Genomic DNA, 24,249 nt, shown 5'->3' on the forward strand with positions numbered 1-24,249 from the left:
ACACACTGGGGGAAACACTGGGCACATACATACACAGGCAGAGACACAATGAGCACACACACATACATTAGGCATGCACACAAACTGAGCGCACACACACACTGGGGGAGACACACAGGGCACACACACACACAGGGCACACATACTGGGCACATATACACATGGCGGGAGACACACTGGGAACACACATATACACACACTGCGGGAGACAGACTGGGCATGCACACTAGGCATGCACACATGCACACTGGGCACACGCACACGCACACACACACTGGGGGAAACACTGGGCACATACATACACAGGAAGAGACACAATGAGCACACACACATACACAAGGCACGCACACAAACTGAGCAGACACACATACTGGGGGAGACACACGGGGCACACGACAAACACGGGGAGATACCCTGGGCGCGCACACACACATGCACACACTGGGCACGCACACACGCACTGACGGCGACAGCTCTCTTTGTTTGTGGTCTGACTCCGGACTGGCCTTGGGCACCGCCTGCGCTGGACACGGCTCTCGCAGCCCTGCGGCAGGGGCCGGGTTAAGCCGGCCCGGGAGGAGGGGGCTGCGGGGTTGGAGCTGCCGCTGTCGGTAGGGTTCCCTGCGCCGCCGGGCCCGGGGCGGATCGTTCCGCCTGCCCGCCGCGTCCCGTGGCAGCACCGGCCTCCTGGTGCTTCCAGGGGAGCGGGAGGAGGATGGGGAATGGGGACCCCCGACCCGCCTGGCCTCTGCTGGCCATGGTGCTCTTCAGCCTGACCGCCTCTCTGGGTAAGAGCCTGGGCTGGGCATGGGGGCAGGCCCGGGGGGTGAACTCAGAGCTGGGTATGGGGCGACTGGGACTGGCTATAGGGGGTGAATTCAGACCTGGCACTGGGGCACGGAGAGCGTGGGGCTGGGTGTGGGGCCGGGGGAGAGCATGGGGCTGGGGGAGGCAATGTGGAGATGGAAGTGTGGGAGTGGGGCTGTGCGGGAGGAAAACTCCGGGGGGGGGGGCAGCAGGAGGGGAGAGCATGGAGCTGGATTCAGGTGAAGAATGTAGAGGAGAGCGCTGGGGGGCTAGATGCAGGGGTGCAGGGGAGGGAGCATGTGGGGGATGCTGCGGTAACAAAGGGGAGTGTGGGGCTGAGTGCAGGGGGATCCCCTGGGGGGGGCTGAGGTAACTGGGGGAGTGTATGGTGGGTGCTGAGGTAATGGGGGATCATGGGGCTGGGTGTGGGGGGAGTGTGTGGGGAGTGCTGAGATAATGGGGGGAGTGTGTGGGGATGCTGAGATAACAGGGGAGCATGAGGGGGGTGCTGAGTTAACCTGGGAATGTGGGGCTGGTTGCGGGGAGGAGCGAGTAGCAGTGGTGGATTAGCCACTGGACTAACAGGGCCTTTGCCCAAGGGTCTTGGCCAATTGGGGGGCCCTGAAAAAAATGGGTGCCCCTGTACTCTGAACCAGCTCCCTGGCAGGAGTGCCGGGCGGGGGGTGGGAAGGGGCATGCCCCGTGCCCCAACCCCATTTCCCCAGCAGGAGTGTGTGGGGGGGGGGGAGGGACTGCAGGCGGAAGGGGTGGGGAGGACCTCCGCTTGTTCTGGCCCAGGGCCTCACAAAACTGTAATCACCCTGTGGTGTATGGGGGGTATGGGGCTGGGTGCAGCTGGAAGTATGTTGGGGCAGCTGAGGTAACTGGGAGGGGAGTGTAGGGTTGGGTGTGGGGGGAGTCTATGGCAGGTAATGAGATAACTGAGAGGAATGGGAGGAGTGTGTGTGGGGTACTGAAGTAACTGGGGGAGCGTGGGGTTGGGTGCACGGGGGAGCCTATGTGGGGTGCTGAGGTATTGGGGGAACATGGGGCTAGGTGCGGGGGGAGCATGTGTGGGGTGTTGAGGTAATGGGGGAAAGTGGGGCTGGGTGTCAGGGGGAAGCGTGTGTAGGGTGCTGAGGTAATGGGGAAACGTGGGGATGGGTGTGTGAGGGAGTGAGGACCACCTGCAAGCAGGATTGAACCTGGGACCTCTAGAGCTAAATGCCTGAGGCTCTACTGCAGGGGTGGGCAAACTATGGGCTGGGGGCTATATCTGGCCCTTCAGATGTTTTGATCTGGCCCTCGAGCTCCAGCTGGGGAGCAAGGTTGGGGGTTGGCCCTGCTCCACATGTGCCATAGCTCTGCGCAGCTCCTGGAAGCAGCGGCATATCCCCCCCTGGCTCCTATGTACAGGGGCAACCAAGGGGCTCTGCACGCTGCCCCCACCCCAAGTGCCATCCCCGCAGCTCCTATTTGCTGGGAACCACGGCCTGTGGGAGCTGCAGGAGCAGCACCTGCGGATGGGGCAGGGCACAGAGCCACTTGGCCGTGCCTCTGCTTAGGAGCCGGAGGGAGGACATGCCCCTGCTTCCGTGAGCACCTTGAGTTAAGCACCACCCAGTGCTTGCACCCCTGAGCCACCCCCCCAGGCTACTGCCCCAGCCCCAGCCCCAATCCTCCTCCCACCCTCCAAACCCCTTGGTCCCAGCCCGGAGCACTCTCCTGCACCTCCAACCCCTCTTCCCCAGCCCCACCCCAGAGCCCGCAGCCCCAGCTAGAGCCCTCACCCCCCACACCTCCCAACCCCCAGTTTGGTGAGCATTCATGCCCACCATCCAATTTCCATACCCAGATGTGGCCCTCGGGCCAAAAAGTTTGCCCACCCCTGCTCTGCTGCATGAGCTAAAAGCCACATGGCTTTTAGCTAAGGTAGCAGACTCATTAATCTCTAAGTGGTCTCAGTTCCACTAGAGCAGTGGTTTTCAAACTGCGGGTCATGACCCAGTACTGGGTCGCAGAATGTAAAGTACTGGGTCGAGGTGGCTCTGGTCAGCACCACTGACCGGGCTGTTAAAAGTCCGGTTGGCAATGCTGCCAGGCTAAGACAGGCTAGTCCCTACCTGTTCTGATACTGCGCTGTGCCCCAGAAGCAGCCAGCAGCAGGTCTGGCTCCTAGGCAGGGGGCCACGGGGCTCTGCGCGCTGCCCCTGCCCCTGCCCCTGCCCCAAGCACCATTTCCGCACTCCCATTGGCCAGGAGGTGTGTGGGTTACACTAGCAGTGTCATGCTGCTCACTCTTTGTGTCTGCATGTATTGGCCAGCTTTAACACATCTCATATTTGTGATTGGCTTAAAGTTCTATTGCAAGACCCTAACTGATGCTTTGAGTTGCTCTGCTTTCCGTCTTCCTACCTCTCTCTTATTCTGCATTCTTCCAATCTCTTCTTCTTTTATTGGTTTCATTGCTAGAAGTTAGGAGAGACTCGTTTAATCTCCACACATGGTTTTAATATACAGGAATAGGAAAATCAGGTAAGTGAAAATATAGTAATGGATAAATGAACACCAGAAGATAGGCATATGGACAGCAAAAGGACTATGCCAAATCCTGCTAAGAAATTGAATGAGGTCAGAGAGAAAACAATTTTTTGTGCTAATACAAAGAGCCTCAGCCATAGGCGCCAACTTTCCCTGGCGCTGGTGGGTGTTCGTGCCCCCCCGCCCCATCCTGACTCCATCCTTTCCCCACCCTGCCCCACCCCCATTCCAACCCCTTCCCCAACTCCCTGCCCCAGCTCTGCCTCTTCCCCGAGTGCACTGCGTTCCCCTCCTCCTCCCTCCCAGCCACGCAAAACAACTGTTTTGTGGTGCAAGCGCTGGGAGCTAGGGGGGAAAAGCAGGCACACGGCGTGCTCAGGGGAGGAGGCGGAGCAGAGCTGGGGGGAGGGGCAGGGAGCTGCTGGCAAGTGCTCAGCACCCACCAATTTTTCCCCGTGGGTGCTCCAGCCCTGGAGGACCCACGGAGTCGGCACCTATGGCCTTGGTGACAAAATGGAGGAATGAGAACTCTTGGTGAAGGGCATTATAGGGATAACAGAAACATGGTGGACTAGCACTAATAGCTGGAAGACAAGTGTTGAAGGTATGTGTTTAGGGGGAAATAAAGGTGGTAGGGCCCACTTATTTCTGGATGTGATAGCTAACAGATTTCTTCACCAAGTAGTCACTGAACCAACCTGAGAGGATGCTATTTTAGACTTGATTTTGGTGTAAGTAGTGAGGACAGTATAGAAGAGCTGGTTGTAGAAAATAACGCTGAATCAAGTGATCACAAGTTGATTCAGTTTAAATCAAATGGAAGGATAATCCAAATCAGGTCATAACTAAGGTTTTCAATTGCAAAAGGGAAGAATTTGATAAATTAAGGGAATTAGTTAGTGAAGTCAACTGGACTGAAGAGCTCAGGGACTTCAATGTGGAGGAGACTTACCTTTTTCTACCTTTGACTTTGTTAAGGTTCCTTCCCCACTCTGAACTTTAGGGTACAGATGTGGGGACCTGCATGGACACTTCTAAGCTTAATTACCAGCTTAGATCTGGTATCGCTGCCACCATCCAGATCCCTCCGTCTGGAACTCCCCCTTTCCCCCCAAAACCTTCCCCTCCCAGGGTAGCCTTGAGAGACTTCACCAATTTCCTGGTGAACACAGATCCAAACCCCTTGGATCTTAAAACAAGGAGAAATTAACCATTCCCCCTCCTTTCTCCCACCAACTTCTGGTGGATCCAGATCCAACCCCCTTGGATCTAAAAAACAAGGAAAAATCAATCAGGTATTAAGAAAAAGGCTTTTAATTAAAGAAAAGAAAGGTAAAAGAAAACCCTCTGGGAGAGATTAGCATACCAGCTACTCTCACAGACAACAGATTCAAATCACAGAGGATGTTCCCCTGGGCAAAAACTTAGTACACCAATGAAAATACCCCAATACCCAATTTGATTCTACCTCTAATTGCACAAGACAGGTTACCAGGGGCGGCTCTAGGATTTGCGCCACCCCAAGCAGGGCGGCACACCGCGGGGGGCGCTCTGGCGGTCGCCAGTCCTGCGGCTCCGGTGGACCTCCCGCAGGCATGGCTGCGGATGCTCCACCGAAGCCGCGGGACCAGCGGAGCCTCCGCAGGCATGCCTGCGGGAGGTCCACCGGAGCCGCCTGCCGCCCTCCCGCGGGACGCCGCCCCAAGCGCGCGCTTGGCGCGCTGGGGTCTAGAGCCGGCCCTGCAGGTTACAAAGAAATAAACATAAACCTATTTATTCCCTTCTAAACTTACTACTCTGGTAAGAGGTTGGTTCCTTGATCTTTTCCACTCTGGCTGAAACTGAGACTCTAAACAAAGGAAAATTTCCCTCCCTCCTTTTGAAACATCTTGTTCCCCCATTGGTTCCTCTGGTCAGGTGTCAGCTAGGCTAGGTGAACTTTTTAACCCTTTACAGGTAAAAGAGGCATTAACCCTTAACTATCTGTTTATGACAGACTTAAAGAAATTCCATCTGGAATTTGCATCCCAAACAAGGGCATAACATTTGTAGGGAAGGGCTCCAGATCTAACTGAATGAATAAACACTTCAAAAAGGATATCAGGAGTAAGCAGAGGCCTACAAAGAATGGAAGGAGGGATTGATCAGCAAAGAAAGCTCTGTTTTGGATATCAGAGAGTGTAGGAATAAAGAGAGTTGCTGGAAGTGAAGCTGAATTAGAAGGAAAATAAAATAAATAGTAAAAAGGCTCTTTAGCCATATAAATAAAATAGAATAGGAAAAGAAGTGGGGCTGCTATGCAGTGAGGATGAGGTAGAGTGCAAGGATAATCTAGGTACAGCTCCAAAACTAAATGAATATTTTTCCTCAGTTGTCAGTAATAATGGTGATGTAGAACATGGGTAGAGCCCTGTGCAGATACACAATTTATATCCATGGATATAAAGCAGATATCTGTGGATTTGCAGGGCTCTAGTGACAACGAGCAAGACCAGCAAGGCCACGAACTGCGGCAGCAAAAGCAGCAGCATGTTAGGCCGTTGCTGGACAGGAGCGTGTATCTGCGCAGGGTTCTAAACATGGAGGCAAAGGCAGGATGGCTGATGGGAATGACAGGTTTCAGAGTAGCAGCCATGTTAGTCTGTATCCGCAAAAAGAACAGGAGTACTTGTGGCACCTTAAAGACTAACAAATTTATTTTAGCATGAGCTTTCATGAGCTGCAGCTCACTTCTTCGGATGCATAGAATGGAACACACAGACAGGAGATATTTATACATACAGAGAACATGAAAAGGTGGAAGTATGCATACCAACAGGAAGAGTCTAATCAATTGAGATGAGCTATCGTCAGCAGGAGGAAAAAAAACTTTTTGAAGTTCAAAAAGTTCAAAAAGTTTTTTTTCCTCCTGCTGACGATAGCTCATCTCAATTGATTAGACTCTTCCTGTTGGTATGCATACTTCCACCTTTTCATGTTCTCTGTATGTATAAATATCTCCTGTCTGTGTGTTCCATTCTATGCATCCGAAGAAGTGAGCTGCAGCTCACGAAAGCTCATGCTAAAATAAATTTGTTAGTCTTTAAGGTGCCACAAGTACTCCTGATGGGAATGAGTATATAGAAATGGAAACTACCAAATCCATGGTGGAAGGAAAACAGAGTTTAATGCATTCAAGTTGGGGGATCGCCGGACCAGAATACAGAAAGAACTGACACATGAAAATGCAAGTCCAGTGGCAAGGATTTGTAATAAATGATCAAATCAGGGGTAGTACTATATGATTGGAGAATAACAAATGTTGTACACGTATATTTAAGAACGAGGAGAAAAAAGTAATCCAGAAAACTATAGGCCCATTAGTCTGACCTAAATAGCATGCAAGGCTTTAGAACAAATTCTGAAGGAAAAAAATAGTTAGACATGGAGGTAAATGGAAAATGGAATAAAATACAACATGGGTTTACCAAAGGTAGATCATGCCATACTAGCTTGCTATCTTTCTTTGATAAGATAACTAATTTCTTAGCCAAGGGAAATGCAGTGGATCTGATCTATCAGGACTTCAGTAAAACATTTGATATAGTACAATATGGGAAATTAGTTAAGATGGAGAATATGGGGCATAGTGCAAGCATTGTAAGGTGGGTAAGGAACTGGCTAAAGGGAAGAACTATCAGGGTACAGCAAAATTACTAGTGGAGGTCCTTAGGGAGTTAGGACAGATCTTATTTAATAGTTTAATTAATGACCTTGGCACAAAAAGAGGACATGAGCTAATGAAATTTGCTGGTCACACAAAGTTGGGAGGCATCACCAATACAGAGGAGGATTGGAATATTGTACAGGAACAACTGGATGACTTAGAGGACTGGAGCAATAGAAATGGGATGAAAGTCAACAGTATAAAGTGCAGGGTTATGCATTTAGGGACTAATAAGAATTTCTGCTGTAAGCTGAGGCCTCATCAGTTGGATATGACAGAGGAGGAGAGAGACCTGGGTGTATTAATTGATCACAGGATGACTGTGAGCCACAAATGTCCATACATTTATTAAAGTCTATATCCCTATAATCTGAGCAGACATTACAGGGGGTCACACTCAGAGGTTTGCTATGTGTAGGGTAACCAGATAGCAAGTGTAAAAAAACGGGATGGGGATGGGGGGTAATAGGTGCCTCTTTAGGAAAAAGCCCCCAAAATTGGGACTGTCCCTATAAAATTGGGACATCTGGTCACCCTAGCTATGTGAAAGGAGTCACCAGTGCAAAAGTTTGAGAACCACTGGTCTAGCACAACATCGCGGGGAGGGCAAACACCAAGGTGGGTGAAGAGCTATTGAAGCTAAAGGACAATGTTGGCACAAGAAGAAATGGGGATAAACTGGCCATGAATAAATGAAGACTGGAAATGAGAAGAAAGTTTCTAACCATAAGAGGAGGGATGGGATGATCTAGAACTGCCTCCCACTAGGAGCAGTGTGGGGGGCAAACAACCTAACCCATTTTAAATTGGAGCCTGATAAATTCATGAAGGGGATTATGTGTTGGGGTTGCCAGCAAGAGCAGGGACTGGACTAGATGACCCAGGAGATCCCTTCCCAGTCTATATCCCTATAATCTGAGCAGACACCAGGACCTGATTTGTTAAAGGGGAAGAATTCTGGATATGTGGTCACTCTAAACCAGGGGTCGGCAGCCTTTCAGAAGTGTTGTGCCATGTCTTCATTTATTAGCAGTAATTTAAGGTTTCACGTGTAATCCTTAATTTAGAGTGAATTTTACATTTACGGGGGCTGGCGGATGGAACCCCAGACTGGCAGCGGACTGAGCGGGGCTGGCAGCCGGGACCCCAGGCTGGCAGCGGACTGAGCCACTCAGCCACTCAGCCTGCTGCTGGTCTGGGGTTCTGTCTGCTGGCCCCTGCCAGCCGGGGGTCCCGGCCGCTGGCCCCGCTCAGCCCTGCCAGCCTGGGGTCCTGTCCATTCAGGCCGGCAGCAGGCTGAGTGGGGCTGGTGGCTGGGACCCCAGGCCAGCAGCAGCATGCCACAGTAAATCAGCTTGCGTGCCACCTTTGGCATGCATCCCATAGGTTGCTGACCCCTGCCCTAAACATTAGTGCTTAACAAAAAATAAGGGAGTACAGTCCCTGGTTTCAGAACCCAGTTTTCTCTAGTACAGTGGTAACCAACCTGTTGATCGTGATTGACTGGTTGATCGTGATCTTCGGCTGCGGTGGCCAGGGCTCCACGCCACTCTCAGAAGCGGCCAGCATGCCCCCACGGCCTGTGTTGGGGCCAGGGGTCTCTACATGCAGCTCCTGCCTGCAGGCACCACCCCCACATCTCCCATTGGCCGGGAACGGGGAACTGTGGCCAATGGGGGCTTTGAGGCAGTGCCTGCAGAGAGGGGCAGTGCACAGCGCCACGTGCCCCCTGCCCCAGCCCCACCCAGGGCTGCAGGGGCGCGTTGGCCCCTGGGAGCAGTGTGGGCCTGCGGCAGGCAGGGAGCCTGCCTTAGCCTCGCTGCACCACTGACTGAGGTAAGTGCCGCCCGGTGGGAGCCAGCACCCCGTACCCCTTCCTGCACCTCTTACCCTCTCCTGCACCCCAAGTCCCTGCCCCAGCCCTGAGCCTCCTCCCAGAGCCAGCACCCCGTACCCCCACCTGCACCCCAACACCCTGCCCAAGCCCTGCCCCCACTCCCAGAGCCAACACCCCGCACCCCCTCCTGCACCCCAACACTCTGCCCCAGCCTGGAGCCACCCAAACACCCTCCCAGAGCCAGCACCTCATACCCCCTCCTGCACCCCAACCCCCTGCCCCAGCCCTTACCTCCTCTCAGAGCCAGCACCCCGTAACTCCTCCTGCACCCCAACTCCCTGCCCCAGGCTCAGCCCAGAGCCCCCTCCCACACTGCGAACCCCTCGGCCCCAGCCCAGAGCCCGCACTCCCTCCCAAACCCCAACCCCCTGCTCCAGCCCAGTGCAAAGTGAGTGAGCATAGGGGTGAGTAAGTGACGGGGGGGGGGGGTGGAGTGGGCGGCGCTTTGGGGAAGGGGCGGGGTAGATCTTGGGTTGCCCTTAAATTCAAAAAGTGATCTTGGGCATAAAAAGGTTGGAGACCACTACTCTAGTATATGGTTGTAGTATTGAAACAACCAGAATATGTTTGAAAGTGCTATGCTGTTCTACATATCTATGTGGCTGGTTTTTTGTTTTTTTGCTTAAAAGTCTCATCCATTTCCTTCGAGGCTAGAATTTTCATACCAGATATGAATAATGTTGAGAAATTGCAATGAAATTAGTTTGTCCCTTTTTGAATTGTGTGAGTAAAAACAACCTTTTTGTGCATTTAAAAATTTGTTCAGTTATGTTTTTGCACTTGGATAGCTAAAAACAGCTTTTTGGGGGGGTCCAAACTACTTCACTAAGTTTGAGAATCTTTGCTTTCAAGAGAACAGAGTTCTGAATGTTTGAAAATCTTGGGTCCCAAACCCAACCTCTTTTGAGTGTGTACATATCCCATGCACATGCAGGTTTTGGAATCTAGACCATCACCCATGTAGGCCGGAGTCAGTGTTTTAAACATGTGCACATAGGTGTGTGCATGGGCACCAAACTTTCTCAAAACTGGGCCTTGATCTTCATATGTACACTATTATATTTTCCATAATAATGATACTCAACAGCTTGCAGCCAAGCAACTCAAAGCATTTAACAAATATTAGTTATGATTTACAATCTCCAGGAGGTAGTTACATTTCATTATCTCCATTTTACAGATCAGGAAACAGACGCACAGAGGACACAAGATTTGCTCAAGTTAAGTGGCAGATACTATAACCCATGTCTCCTGACTCCCACAGCTGTGTTCTAGTTACTGAATCAGACTGCCTCTTTCCCAAGGTCTGAGGTCCAAATGATTGCACTGTGATACTGGATTTTTCTGTGGTTCCAGATACTGATTCCAGAGGACTCTGTAGTCTAGATTTGGGGGAAGTTTTGTCCCTGCAAATCTTTCTGGATAGCAGACAAGAAGATTCTTTCTTCTAATGAATGAAGAACCTTGCTCAGTAGTCTTTTTCTGTAGCAAAAATATCACCCCACTTAACGGTTCTGCGTCACCTATGCTCAGTGTTATAAGATGTTAATGCTAGTGCTGTAAGAAACTCTCCGTTATTTTGCAAATGTGACAAAGCAATGTGTGTGAGATGAATAAATTATGGGAAGCACAGGACACTGCAATGGAAAAAGTTGTTGGGAAGAGCACACAGCATCTATCCCTTGGCTTCAGGTTGAAGGAACAGGGTTGTATTGGCTTGAATATGCAAGACCTCCCTGCTGTTAAAAACTAGGAAGTGCTGGTTGTGGTTAGTGATTGGCTAGGAATCCTCCTTAGAGACAGACTCAGTGGAGCTGATACAAGTCTGGGAACTCATACTAGTAAGCAGGTTCCAGAGTAGCAACCGTGTTAGTCTGTATCCGCAAAAAGAACAGGAGTACTTGTGGCACCTTAGAGACTAACACATTTATTTGAGCATAAGCTTTTGTGGGCTACAGCCCACTTCTTCGGATGCATAGAATGGAACATATATTGAGGAAATACACACACACACACACACATACAGAAAGCATGAAAAGGTGGGAGTTGTCTTACCAACTCTGAGAGGCCAATTAAGTAAGAGAAAAAAACTTTTGAAGTGATAATCAAGATAGCCCAGTACAGACAGTTTGATAAGAAGTGTGAGAATACTTACAAGGGGAGATAGATTCAATGTTTGTAATGGCTCATCCATTCCCAGTCCCTATTTAAGCCTAAATTGATTGTATCTAGTTTGCATATCAATTCCAGTTCAACAGTTTCTCGTTGGAGTCTGGTTTTGAAGCTTTTCTGTTGCAAAATTGCCACCCGCAGGTCTGTCATTGAATGACCAGACAGGTTAAAGTGTTCTCCTACTGGTTTTTGAGTGTTATGATTCCTGATGTCTGTAAGCAGACTTATGCTAGTAAGCAGAGACTGAGACTGGGGAAAGTGAGTGGGATGGGCCAAAGTAGTGCCCTAATAAGCGAAACTGCCCGCTGTTGTGCCAGATGTGCCATGTCAGGTGCATTATATAGTTATTTAACTAGCATTTTTGCACATTATTTTGCCTATCTTCCACTTCAGTTTTAACAACAGTGTGGATATAGTGCTGGTAACTGCTCTGGGGACGAACCCCTCTGTTTATCTACAGAACAGCAGCAGGGCGAACCCCCAGCCTCCACACCCAGTCAGGCAGAGACCCGGGAGTCACCTTCACAGCAGGGCCTCCAGCCTGACTCCACAGCAGCAGCAGTGCCATTTATGGGAGGAGAAAACCCCTATTAGGGACCCTCCCACGCAGACAGGTCAAGACTCATCTGTGGTGTTTGGGTGTTGAGCCTGTGCGGGGTTTACTTGGTCGTGGCCTGTTGCCTTTCAGCTGGTGCTTGGTGCTTTGCTTACCTGAGCACAAAGTCTTCTCCACACTGAGGTGGCTGAGAGACGTAGCAGGTGGGTGGGTACCTCTCTCTGTCCCCCTCCAGGGATGGATACAGTACTGCTGGATACAGTACTACCAGCAGAGCTGGATACGGTATTTGTGGGCCCTGCTCTTCCCTGGTGAGAGGCTGGGTTTTGAAGTGCTGGGTGATGGGGGAGTGTGGGGAGGAGGCTGTGTGGTATGTTTGGTGGGGTTCAGTGCACCTAGAAAGTGTGAGTATATGGCATCCCTACTCCCATGCCTCTGTGAGAGGGAATTGGTGGTCACAGACCCTGCCTTGTGTGTGTAGGAGACCCAACCGTAGATAGGGGTTGCCTAGCTATTCTGGGGGGAACATGTAGAATGGGGTCTTTGTGTGCCCTTGCGGGGGTGGGGAGTGGGCTCTGAAGAGGGATGTGTTTGTTTGAGAATGAGAATTGTTTGCTATACCCAACCAAAAAATAAAAACTAAGTTTTTCTCCAACAGACTTTATAGCTCCCACTAGAGGCTCCTGCTTGGGTGCCCAGCTGTTCACCTTCGATGACCACCGCAGAGTGGAGAAGTAGAGGTCTGTGACGGGGGCGTTGGCTGAGAGGGAAGCAGGACCCTCAATCCCTGTGGTAGAGGGCAGTGGGAGACAAGGTCACAGGAAACATATGAGAAGGTCTAAGCCAGAGGCTAGATGTCTGGTCTCAATCCTGTGGCTTCTCTTGCAATCTCTCTGCAACAGGAGGGGTTGGCAGATAGAGATCCAAAGTGGAACAGTTATTCCAGAATAAAATCACTTTAATTCCAGAAGGAAGCAACCGCACATGGAGTTATTCCAGCATAGCTATAGGATATAATTATTCTGCTATAGTTACTGTGACCAGGGTCCCAGGGAGGGCCACACTGAGATTGCTCACTCAGGGCAAACTGCGAAAAATGGGGCAGACAATCCCCAAAACTGGAGTTATTTCTAATAATTAGATTCACCAATCCAGCAACAAAACAGCTTCTGCAATACTTTCCTGGTTACCCAGAAGCCAAAAGCCACAGTTCCCTTAAACTGTGACAGCCAGACAGCCAAGTCAGATATGATGAGGATTATTGAAAATCTTGTTCATCATATAAAAAGTTCTACCAATCCCAAAGGGTCGGACATTAACTGGGAGGAGTGGTAGATATGCTGGAGGGTAGGGATAGGATACAGAGGGACCTAGATAAATTTGAGGATTGGGCCAAAAGGAACCTGATGAGGTTTAACAAGGACAAGTGCAGAGTACTGCACCCAGGACGGAAAGAACCCATACACTGCTATAGACTAGGGACTGAGTGGCTAGGTAGCAGTTCTGCAGAAAAGGACCTAGGGGTTACAGTGGACGAGAAGCTGGATATGAGTCAGCAGTGTGCCCTTGTTGCCAAAAAGCCTAACGGCATTTTGGGCTACATTAGTAGAAGCATTGACAGCAGATCGAGGGATGTGATCATTCCCCTCTATTTGGCATTGGTGAGGCCTCATCTGGAGTACAGTTTTGGGTCCCACACTACAAGAAGGATGTGAAAAAATTGGAAAGAGTCCAGCAGAGGGCAACAAAAATGATTGGGGGCTGGAGCACATGATTTATGAGGAGAGGCTGAGGGAACTGGGATGATTTAGTCTGCAGAAGAGAAGACTGAGGGGGGATTTGATAGCTGCTTTCAACTACTTGACAGGGGGTTCCGAAGAGGATGGATCTAGACTGTTCTCAGTGGTACCAGATGACAGAACAAGAAGCAATGGTCCCAAGTTACAGTGGGGGAGGTCTAGGTTTGATATTAGGAAACGCTATTTCACTAAGAGGGTGGTGAAGTACTGGAATGGGTTACCTAGGGAGGTGGTGGAATCTCCTTCCTTAGAGGTTTTTAAGGCCCAGCTTGACAAAGCCCTGGCTGGGATGATTTAGTTGGTGTTGGTCCTGCTTTGAGCAGGGGGTTGGACTAGATGACCTCCTGAGGTCCAGGGGTGGCTCTAGACATTTCGCCGCCCCAAGCAGGGCAGCACGCCGCAGGGGGCACTCTGCCGGTTGCTGGTCCCGCGGCTCCGGTGGACCTCCCGCAGGCGTGCCTGCGGAGGGTCCGCTGGTCCCGCGACTCCTCCACCGGAGCCATGGGACCAGCGGAACCTCCACAGGGACGCCTGCGGAAGGTCCACCGGAGCCACCTGCCGCCCTCCCGGCGACCGGCAAAGCACCCCCCGCAGCATGCAGCCCCAAGCACGCACTTGGCATGCTGGGGTCTGGAGCCGCCCCTGCTGAGGTCCCTTCCAACCCTGATATTCTATGACACATTACCCACCAGGTCAGTGAATATTTCAGATCTTACCCAAAGATTCATTTATAGCATATTCTTATTAACTAAACTAAGATTTATTTAAAAGGAAAAGAGAGCGAGAATATTGATTCAAAGATCATTACACATACAGATATGAATAAAGTTCTTACGTCAGTTTCATAGGAGAGAGATGGTAAGCTTTAGGGTTGCAAAAAATTTTCAGAATAAATTCCATAGGTTATAGTCCAATGTCCAATATCACGGTGACCCAGACTGGAGCTGGGGACCTCAGTCTTGCGACTCAGACTTCCTCTGATGAAGCTTAAGCAGATCTGAGATACAGGATCAGGGCCCAAGAGTTATTTTTATAGTTCTCTTGCAGCCTCTTGACAGCAGGTGAATAATAGGTGAATCATTGTGGTTTTAAAGTAGACCTCCTATTTCCTAAACATCACCAGTAATTACACTACATGGATTCACCAAGGGCAAGTCATGCCTGACCAATTTGATTGCCTTCTATGATGAGATAACTGGCTCTGTGGATATGGAGAAAGCAGTGGACGTGATATATCTTGATTTTAGCAAAGCTTTTGATATGGTCTCCCACAGTATTCTTGCCAGCAAGTTAAAAAAGTATGGGCTGGATGGACTATAAGGCAGATAGAAAGCTGGCTAGATCGTTCGGTTCAACAGGTAGTGATCAATGGCTCGATGTCTAGTTGGCAGCCGGTATCAAGTGGAGTGCCCCAGGGGTCAGTCTTAGGGCTGGTTTTGTTCAACATCTTTATTAATGATCTGAGCTCCACCAGCCCAGGTTGGGTGGTCAAAGCCCAAGGGCTTCAGCCCCAAGCAGGGGGCATGTAATCTGAGCCCCGCTGCCCAGACTGAAGCCCTTGGGTTTTGGTTTCAGCCCTGGGCAGTGGGACTTGGGCTTTGGCTTCAGCCCTGGGCCCCAGCAAGTCTAAGCCAGCCCTGGTAACCCCATTAAAATGGGGTCGCAACCCACTTTGGGGTCCTGACTCTCAGTTTGAGAACCACTGCTCTAGTCTATCTAACATGGCTTTATTAGCTATTTATAAGGAATAGCCCTAATTACCATTTACATACTTTCTTAATATGTCTTTGAAGGTAGAATTTGGGTCATTTAGCCTGCGAGTTGCTTAACCCTTTCTGGCTTAACGTCGCAGCTGTACTGATCAATCCCCCCATGAAGACAAGCCTTTACAGAGATGTTTCCCTGCGAGTCTCACTGCTGTAGCTGTGGTCCACAGAGGCGCCTGATCTAGGGTTGCCAACTTTCTACTCGCACAAAAAACTGAACACCCTTGCTCTGCCCATTCTCTGAGGCCCTGCCCCCCACCCACTCCATCCCCCCTCCTTCTGTTGCTTGCTCTCCCCACCCTCACTCACTTGCTCATTTTCACCGGGCTGGCTCAGGGGGTTGGGGTATAGGAGGGGGTGAGGGCTCTGCAGTGGGTCCAGAAATGAGTTCAGGGTGCGGGAGGGGGCTTCAGGCTGAGGCAGTGGGTTGGAATGTGGGAGGGGATGAGAGCTCCGGCTGGGGGCATGGGCTCTGGGGTGGGGCCAGAGATGAGGGGTTTTGGGTGCAGGATGGGGCTCTGGGCTGGGGCTGAGGGGTTCAGAGTGTGGGAGGGGGCTCCTGGTTGGTGCAGAGGGTTGGGGTGCAGCTGTGTGTGCAGGCTCTGGCTGGGGATAAGGGGTTTGGGATGCAGGAGGGTGCTCTGGGCTGCAACCGAGGGGTTCAGAGGGCGGGAGGGGGACCAGGGCTGGGGTGTGGGGGGGAGGGCTCTGGCTGGTAGTGCGGGCTCTGTGGTGGGGCTGGGGATGAGGGGTTTGGGATGCAGGAGGGTGCTCTGGGTTCGGACTGAGGGGTTTGGAGGGCGGGAGAGGGATCATGGCTGGGGCAGAGGGTTGGGGTGTGGGGGGGCGGTCAGGGGTGCAGGCTCTGGGTGGCGCTTACCTCAGGCGGTTCTCAGAAGCAGCTGCATGTCCCCACTCCAGCTCCTACATGGAGGTGCGGCCAGGCGGCTCTGTGCACTGCCTGCTGCTGCGGGGAGCCCAGAGCCTTTTAAATCCCAGCCGCGGCAGGGAATCAGAGGGCTCTGGACTGCCCGCTGCTGCGGGGAGCCCAGAGCCCTTTAAATCTCAGCTGCGGCTGGGAATCAGAGGGCTCTGGACTGCCCGCTGCTGCGGGGAGCCCAGAGCCTTTTAAATCCCAGCCGGGGCCGGGAATCAGAGGGCTCTGGGCTGCCGGCAGCGGCGGGGAGCCCAGAGCCTTTTAAATCCCAGCCGCAGCCGGGAATCAGAGGGCTCTGGGCTGCCCGCTGCGGCGGGGAGCCCAGAGCCTTTTAAATCCCAGCCGCAGCCGGGAATCAGAGGGCTCTGGGCTGCCTGCAACCGCGGGGAGCCCAGAGCCCTTTAAATCTCAGCCACGGCTGGGAATCAGAGGGCTCCGGGCTGCCTGCAACCGCGGGGAGCCCAGAGCCCTTTAAATCTCAGCCGCGGCTGGGAATCGGAGGGCTCTGGGCTGCCCGCAGGGGCAGAGAGCCCAGAGCCCTTTGAATCCCAGCCGCGGCGGCTGGGATTTAAAGGGCTCAGGGCTCCCCGCGGCTGCCAGCAGCTCAGAGCCCTTTGAATCCCAGCCCCTGGCCGCTGATTGCCCCCTCCCCAGACCCCTGCCCCAACTGCCCCCCAGGACCCCCACCCCCTATCTAAGCACCACTGGTCCTTGTCCCCCGTTACCCACTCCCGAGACAACTGCCCCTAACTGCCCCTTGGGACCCCAGCCCCTATCTAAGCCTCCCTTCTCCTTGTCCCCAACTGCCCCCTCCTGAGACCCCACCCAACTTCCCCCCAGGACCCCACCCCCTACCTGTCCCCTGATAAACCTCCTAGACTCCCATGCCTATCCAATTGCTGCCTGTCCCCTGACTGCCCCTCCGAACTTCTGCCCCATCCAACCCCCCCTGCTCCTTGTCCCTTGACTGGCCCCTGGAACCCCCTACCCCTTCTCCAACCTTGTAATCTTGTGGCACTGACGCGTTGTAGCTTCATTTTATATCGGTTTACAGGGCGGGAGTGGGGGGGGGGACACCACCATTTTGGGCCCCACCAAAAATTATACAAACCTGCCGCCTATGGCCCTGTCAGCAGGAGCTGCAGAGCTGGCGCTTGGGGTGGGGGCAGCACACGGAGCCCCCTGACTTACCCTATGCCTAGGAACCGGAGGGAGGACATGCCGTTGGTTCTGGGAGCCACGCAGAGCCTTAGCCCCGCTGTGCCACTGTCCGGACTTTTAACGACCCGGTCAGCAGTGTTCTGGTTCAGCAGTGTTCCGGGTGTTCTGGTTAAAAACTGGACACCTGGCAACCCCAGCCTGGTCTGAAGGCCCTTCAGTATAAGAGAGAGGAGGCAATGGGCCCTGGGCCTCTGTGACTCGCTCCCTTCTTCCCCCAGAGGCCCATCACAGCCCAAGTTTGTCAGCCTTCACGGTGCTCTGCAAAGCCCACGTTATCTTCAGGCTCATGAAGAAACAAGGGCTGGGGTGGGATTCTGGGGGTCGACTCACTGCAGTCACATTTCTCTTGCCCCTGTGTGTCTGAACTTATCTAGAAAGGAAAGACAGGTCTGTTTATTTTAGTGTATTTTTTAAAAAAATATCAATGGATTCTTTGCTTCAGTCTTCACAGCTGAGGATGTTAGGGAGATTCCCAAACCTGAGCTGGCTTTTGTAGGTGACAAATCTGAGGAACTGTCACAGATTAAAGTATCACTAGAGGAGGTTTTGGAATTAATTGATTAACTCAACATTAACGAGTCACCGGGATCAGATGGCATTCACCCAAGAGTTCTGAAAGAACTCAAATGTGAAGTTGCGGGACTATTAACTAAGATTTGTAATCTGTCCTTTAAATCGGCTTTGGTACCCAATGACTGGAAGTTAGCTAATGTAATGCCAATATTTAAAAAGGGCTCTAGAGGTGATCCCGGCAATTACAGATGGGTAAGTCTAACGTCGGTACCGAACAAATTAGTCAAAACAATAGTTAAGAATAAAATTGTCAGTCACAGAAAAACAAACTGTTGAGCAATAGTCAACATGGTTTCTGTAAAGAGAAGTCGTGTCTTACTAATCTATTAGAGTTCTTTGAAGGGGTCAACAAACATGTGGACAAGGGGGCTCCAGTGGACATAGTATACTTAGATTTCCAGAAAGCCTTTGACGAGGTCCCTCACCAAAGGCTCTTACGTAAATTAAGCTGTCATGGGATAAAAGGGAAGGTCCTTTCATGGATTGAGAACTGGTTAGAAGACAGGGAACAAAGGGTAGGAATAAATGGTAAATTCTCACAATGGAGAGGGGTAACTAGTGGTGTTCCCCAAGGGTCAGTCCTAGGACCAATCCTATTCAATTTATTCATAAATGATCTGGAGAAAGGGGTAAACAGTGAGGTGGCAAAGTTTGCAGATGATACTAAACTGCTCAAGATAGTTAAGACCAAAGCAGACTGTGAAGAACTTCAAAAAGATCTCACAAAACTAAGTGATTGGGCAACAAAATGGCAAATGAAATTTAATATGGATAAATGTAAAGTAATGCACATTGGAAAGAATAACCCCAACTATACATACAATATGATGGGGGCTAATTTAGCTACAACGAGTCAGGAAAAAGATCTTGGAGTCATCGTGGACAGTTCTCTGAAGATGTCCACGCAAACAGGATGTTAGGAATCATTAAAAAGAGGATAGAGAATAAGACTGAGAATATATTATTGCCCTTATATAAATCCATGGTACGCCCACATCTCGAATACTGTGTACAGATGTGGTCTCCTCACCTCCAAAAAGATATACTGGCACTAGAAAAGGTTCAGAAAAGGGCAACTAAAATGATTAGGGGTTTGGATAGGATCCCATATGAGGAAAGATTAAAGAGGCTAGGACTCTTCAGCTTGGAAAAGAGGAGACTAAGGGAGGATATGATAGAGGTATATAAAATCATGAGTGGTGTGAAGAAAGTGGATAAGGAAAAGTTATTTATTCCCATAATACAAGAACTAGGGGTCACCAAATGAAATTAATAGGCAGCAGGTTTAAAACAAATAAAAAGAAGTTCTTCTTCACGCAGCGCACAGTCAACCTGTGGAACTCCTTACCTGAGGAGGTTGTGAAGGCTAGGACTATAACAGCATTTAAAAGAGAACTGGATAAATTCATGGTGGTTAAGTCCATAAATGGCTATTAGCCAGGATGGGTAAGAAATGGTTTCCCTAGCCTCTGTTTGTCAGAGGATGGAGATGGATGGCAGGAGAGAGATCACTTGATCATTGCCTGTTAGGTTCACTCCCTCTGGGGCACCTGCATTGGCCACTGTCAGTAGACAGATACTAGGCTAGATGGACCTTTGGTCTGACCCAGTACGGCCGTTCTTATAAGGACACCAAAGCCTGAGCAATAACTATTATTACACAGTATACATTTAAATGAATACATGCTGCCCTGCCAGCAGGCTCAGCCCTGGTCTGGGTGGTTTCTTCTGTTCAGTCTTTATGAGCCATGAGTTCTTGGCCTTGAGTGAGTATGCCAATAAGGGCTTGTTGTCATGAGGAAAAAGCGTGTTTTGAAAAAGGTGATCACTGGCATGTTTCAAAATCCGAGCGTCGGCTTTGCCCCTTGTAGTTTCAAACTGTCTAATAGCTTCAAATGACAGTTTGCCCTGTCTGCAGTAGGATTGAAAATGTGTTAGCTATCACATTCTCCAACAAACATATTTGTCAAGTGTGGACAAGACCTTAGTGCAGAGTAAAATGGGGAGATTCTGGCGTAGGAGCTGGAACTGATAATCTCATATAGGGGCTACCATTAGATGGGAATAATCTCTACTGAGTTGGGCTGGATTCATGATGGTGATTTCTCAGCCAAGGCTCTGTAGTTCAATCCCCTTCCTGTCCCCATCAGTGCTAGTGTGACACCTTCAGGAATGATGCTTGTTTGGGGGAAAAAGGGTGACTTGCCCTATGTAGGTGTACAAGGCCTTAGTTAGTACAAAGGATTGTGAAGGGCACAGAAATGTTGCCACCAGTCAGTGGGAGACCTAGGGCTAGGATTCATGGTCTTTCCAGCTTGCAACTTTGTGTACTTTTCTGTATACAACAGGGCACCTCTGAGCACTTGTATCAAAACAGTGATGTTTTAAAAGTAGGCTTGGCAGAATTTGATTTTAAATAATTTTGTTAGATAATATCTGGCTTAAGCATGTTTTTATCTGTATAGATTTAAATTTTCACGGTTGTAGGAAGTTATAAGTCAGATAATTAATGACAGCAGATGTTTAATGATGAGATGTTGATATTCAAAAAAGTTAAAGTTTTATAACTATTAAAACACATTGTCAACATTATACGTCAAAATATACAAAGTAAATATTCTTAAACCAACAAATTATACCTGTTTTTACTATTCATTCATTAGTCCATATTTAACAATCTTAATTTACAGTCTAAATCACTGGATTTTGACTGAAATCTCAGGTGGCATTTTCATACTTTGCCTTTCTGTACTTTTATTATTGTGGAAATATTTGTTCATAGGTGTGTGTGTGTGTGAGTGTGAGAGAGAGAGACAGAGAGAGAGAGAGAGAAATTGACATTTACCAATAAACATCTAAGTGTATTTAGAAGTTACATGGGTAGGTGTGATGGCTCTTCCAAATGCACAAGGACCATGCCACGTGATTTGGCATCTCTGGTGGGGAAGCCCACCTACCCTCAGAGGCTGGGAGCCTTACCAAGGTGCTGCCTGTTGGTGCTGCTTGGTACTCCAACTTCCACATCTGCCTCTAGTGCAGGGATAGGCAACCTATGGCACATGTGCCAAAGGCAGCACATGAGCTGATTTTCAGTGGCACTCACACTGCCTGGGTCCTGGCCACCAGTCCGGGGGGGTTCTGCATTTTAATTTAATTTTAAATTAAGCTTCTTAAACATTTTAAAAACCTTATTTACTTTACATACAATAGTTTAGTTATATATTATAGACTTATAGAAAGAGACCTTCTAACATTAAAATGTATTACTGGCACGTGTAATCCTTAATTTAGAGTGAATAAAAGAAGACTCGGCACACCACTTCTGAAAGGTTGCTGACCCCTTCTCTAGTGCCACATTGTCTAATAAACTGTAGGAACAAGAACCTTACCTGCATCCCAGAGCCTCCTGACTGATGGTGAGAGAGGCCGGCAGAGATTGACAGCTGGGGGAATCCAGCACAGTTAAATGGAATTTTTTTTTTTTTTGCAGCAGTCTCTGGTGTACAGGCTGTAATAGTAACTGCTGTATTCGCAGGAGTAACCTGACGCAGAATCAGGAAGTATGAGTTTCTTATCACTCAGACCTTTATTACTTATTATTAAGAGCCCTTAAAACAACCTGCACAAGGTAAAGCTAGGCCCTGGGCTCTTGTTTGCATCTTTACACATCTGAAGAAAGCCTGGAAGGATTCTTCACCAAAGAGTTTATGTCCATTTCATTGGTTTTTTACATTTGAAATTCTGGTCTGGTACCCAGGCAGTCTCTTGTGTGACAAGAGAGCCAGTCAGATTATTACATCACCGCACTGAGAAAGTTAAATCTCTATGACAGTGAGGTGGTCAGCCTGTTTAAAAAACTCCTATTTAGTGTCAGTGTCCAAGAAACACATGACTAAAAAATAGCCGTTAAGATTCAGCCTCTCTGGCCTTTGAGAAATTCATAGGCCCTGATTCTGACACCTCCCGTAAATCTTCAGCATAACCAGAGAAGTTCAGACTTGATATTGATGATTTGTAACCTAAAAATAATAAAAATCCAAGCAGAAAAAAGTGAAAATGTAAATGCCTTCTAGGTTATTTTTCTGTTGCAGAACGAAGCAAAACGACAAAACAGAATGAGCACAATCAATCTTATCTTTCCATTGTAGGTCATCAGTAGAGACAGGAAAGTCAGACTTCTTTAGCCTTCTGGGTAGCCCCTACTACTTTTCAGATATTGCTGTTTTAGATGCTCTGGTTCAGTAACTTGCTGCACTGAGTTGCGTACCAAAACAAGGCCAATTAGTCAATGCTGGCTCATTTGCAGCCCTCCAGGCTTTGCAATTATTTGTTTGCTTGCTAGAGTGCAGTTATTCTTGTCATTATGGCTGAGCAGATATTTCAGTTCCAACATCCTGTATGCAATGGTTTATAGTCTCCCACGCAAGTGCTTCTGAGGCTGTATTGTCTCGGGCTAGCTCTCCTCTCCGCGATGTGCTGTATGAGCCACATGTGAGGGTCGTTGTTTGGAAAGTTCTGGAAAAAAAAAAACAAATTCCACTGCTTATCGTGTTAAAATGTACGTGCTTTTTCCTGGCTGAATATGTATTAGATATATTGTGCCTATGTAACCCACACACCTCCTGGGTGTGGTGCTCTGTCCCATCTAGTGGCACAGAGACCACTTAGAGAGAGATCAGTAAGTTTGCTCTACAGCCTTAGCTAACAGCCATATGGCTTTTAGCTGATGCAGTAGAGGCTCATGCACTAAGCTCCAGTGGTCCCAGGTACGGTCACGCCCGCTGATGACCGGGGTCTGTCGGTGTTACATTTAGTCTGTAAAGCTGGGTGTAGGCTCCTTAGCTAAGAACTTCCCAGCCTTTATGGTAACCCCTACCTGCACAGGAATACGGTTTTCTGCAGGGGGATGATGTCATGCTGAAATGCAGTGGGCCTCTGTGTGTACAGCAACATGGTCCTTGTGAGGATTCTGTTGTATTCACCACACTGTTCTGCAGCCTCCTATTGCAGTGCTCCAGAAAGCTAGCAGGCCCTCCAGTGACTATTCAGAATGGGCTTCACTGTACATTGTATTAGGCAGTATGTGACACTGCTTGGTGTTGTATCTCCCTGTGGTGCTCCTTCAAATTCCAAGGTCTAGCTGCCTCAGAAACACCTATGGGTTTGTCTCTGTTGCAGCATGAGAATGGATCAATCAATCTCAACCCAAGGCAGTGCAGCCACACTCAGTGCACAAATGTTAGTGGTGTTCTGCTATGCCTCATGCCTATGTTGGTTTGCAGTTATTTATCTCAGTTGATGAGCCTGTCCAGCTCCTGTGGTCGCTGAGCTGGCCGTCATAGAAGTTAAGACCACAAAGAACCACTATGATCATATAGTCTGACTTCTTGCCAGCCAGTGCAGATTAAGATTCTTTGTGCTCTGGGCACAAAGAACATTTGGGCCCAACCCCCCACACTTCCTGCCATGGGGCCCTGCCCCCGCTCCTCCTGTTCCCCCATGGCTCTGCCTCCTGGCCTGGACAAAAGCTGGTTGGTGGTAAGAGCTGCCCAGGGAGTCTGAGCCACTGTGGTGAGCCGTGGACCCTCCACCTGCCCTGGGGGGTGCACCCTGGGGGGCGCACCCTGGGGGACAGGGATGCTGGCATCCCAGCACTTCACCCAGGGCAGGTAGAGGGTCTGGGGCTCCCCACAGCTGCCCGGGCTACCTGGGTAGCTCTTACTACAGCCTAGAGTGACCATACATCCCGTTTTGCCTGGGACAGTCTCCTTTTTAACCCTGCCACAGATGGCCTGACTTTTTTGGAAAAAGTGGGCATTTGTGCTGTGTGCTCTTACCAACTGATCATCAGTTGGCAAGAGCAAACGGGACAAATGCCCAGTTTTGTGAAAAAGGGCTGGGGAGTGAGTGGTGGGTACAGGGGAGTGAGCAGTGGGGTACAGGGGAGTGTTTGGGCCAGGTCTGTGCAGAGCAGAGGCTCAGGAGAGGGGCTCGAGCCTGGTCCACATGAGGGGGAGGGGAGGCGCATGGGGGCAGGACTGGCCTTAAGGGTAGGCCACCCCGGCAACTTCCCAAGGGTGCCATAATCAAGCAGGTGCACTGCTGGTGTAGAGTCAGAAACTGTTCCCAGCTGGCAGAAGAGTGCTGCATCTGGGGGCACCCAGATTTCTCTGGGCTTCCTCCCCCCATATTCCTCTGCTGGGGAGTGAGCAGTGACACACACATACTGCTCATCCCCAAAGTTTTCTTGCGCCCCTCTAGGGGGCTGAGGGGG

General features: G+C 50.0%; 1 protein-coding gene across 2 annotated transcripts in view; it reads left to right on the forward strand.

Moving 5' to 3' along the window:
• The first annotated feature begins 387 nt into the window (after positions 1–387).
• SHISA4 (shisa family member 4) overlaps positions 388–24,249 on the forward strand; it is a 45,045-nt gene continuing 21,183 nt past the window's right edge. Inside the window, exons 1-2 of one of the 2 annotated variants that reach the window (XM_045015236.1) lie at positions 388–788; positions 12,338–12,419. In XM_045015236.1, coding sequence (XP_044871171.1) covers positions 12,392–12,419 — 28 coding nt within the window. In that variant the 5' untranslated portion in view covers positions 388–788; positions 12,338–12,391. The remainder of the gene's footprint in view (positions 789–12,337; positions 12,420–24,249) is intronic. The other variant, XM_045015235.1, reaches the window with a different exon arrangement.

This window comes from Mauremys mutica, chromosome 4 (assembly GCF_020497125.1).
Source record: "Mauremys mutica isolate MM-2020 ecotype Southern chromosome 4, ASM2049712v1, whole genome shotgun sequence".
Classification (NCBI taxonomy): Eukaryota; Metazoa; Chordata; order Testudines; family Geoemydidae; genus Mauremys; species Mauremys mutica.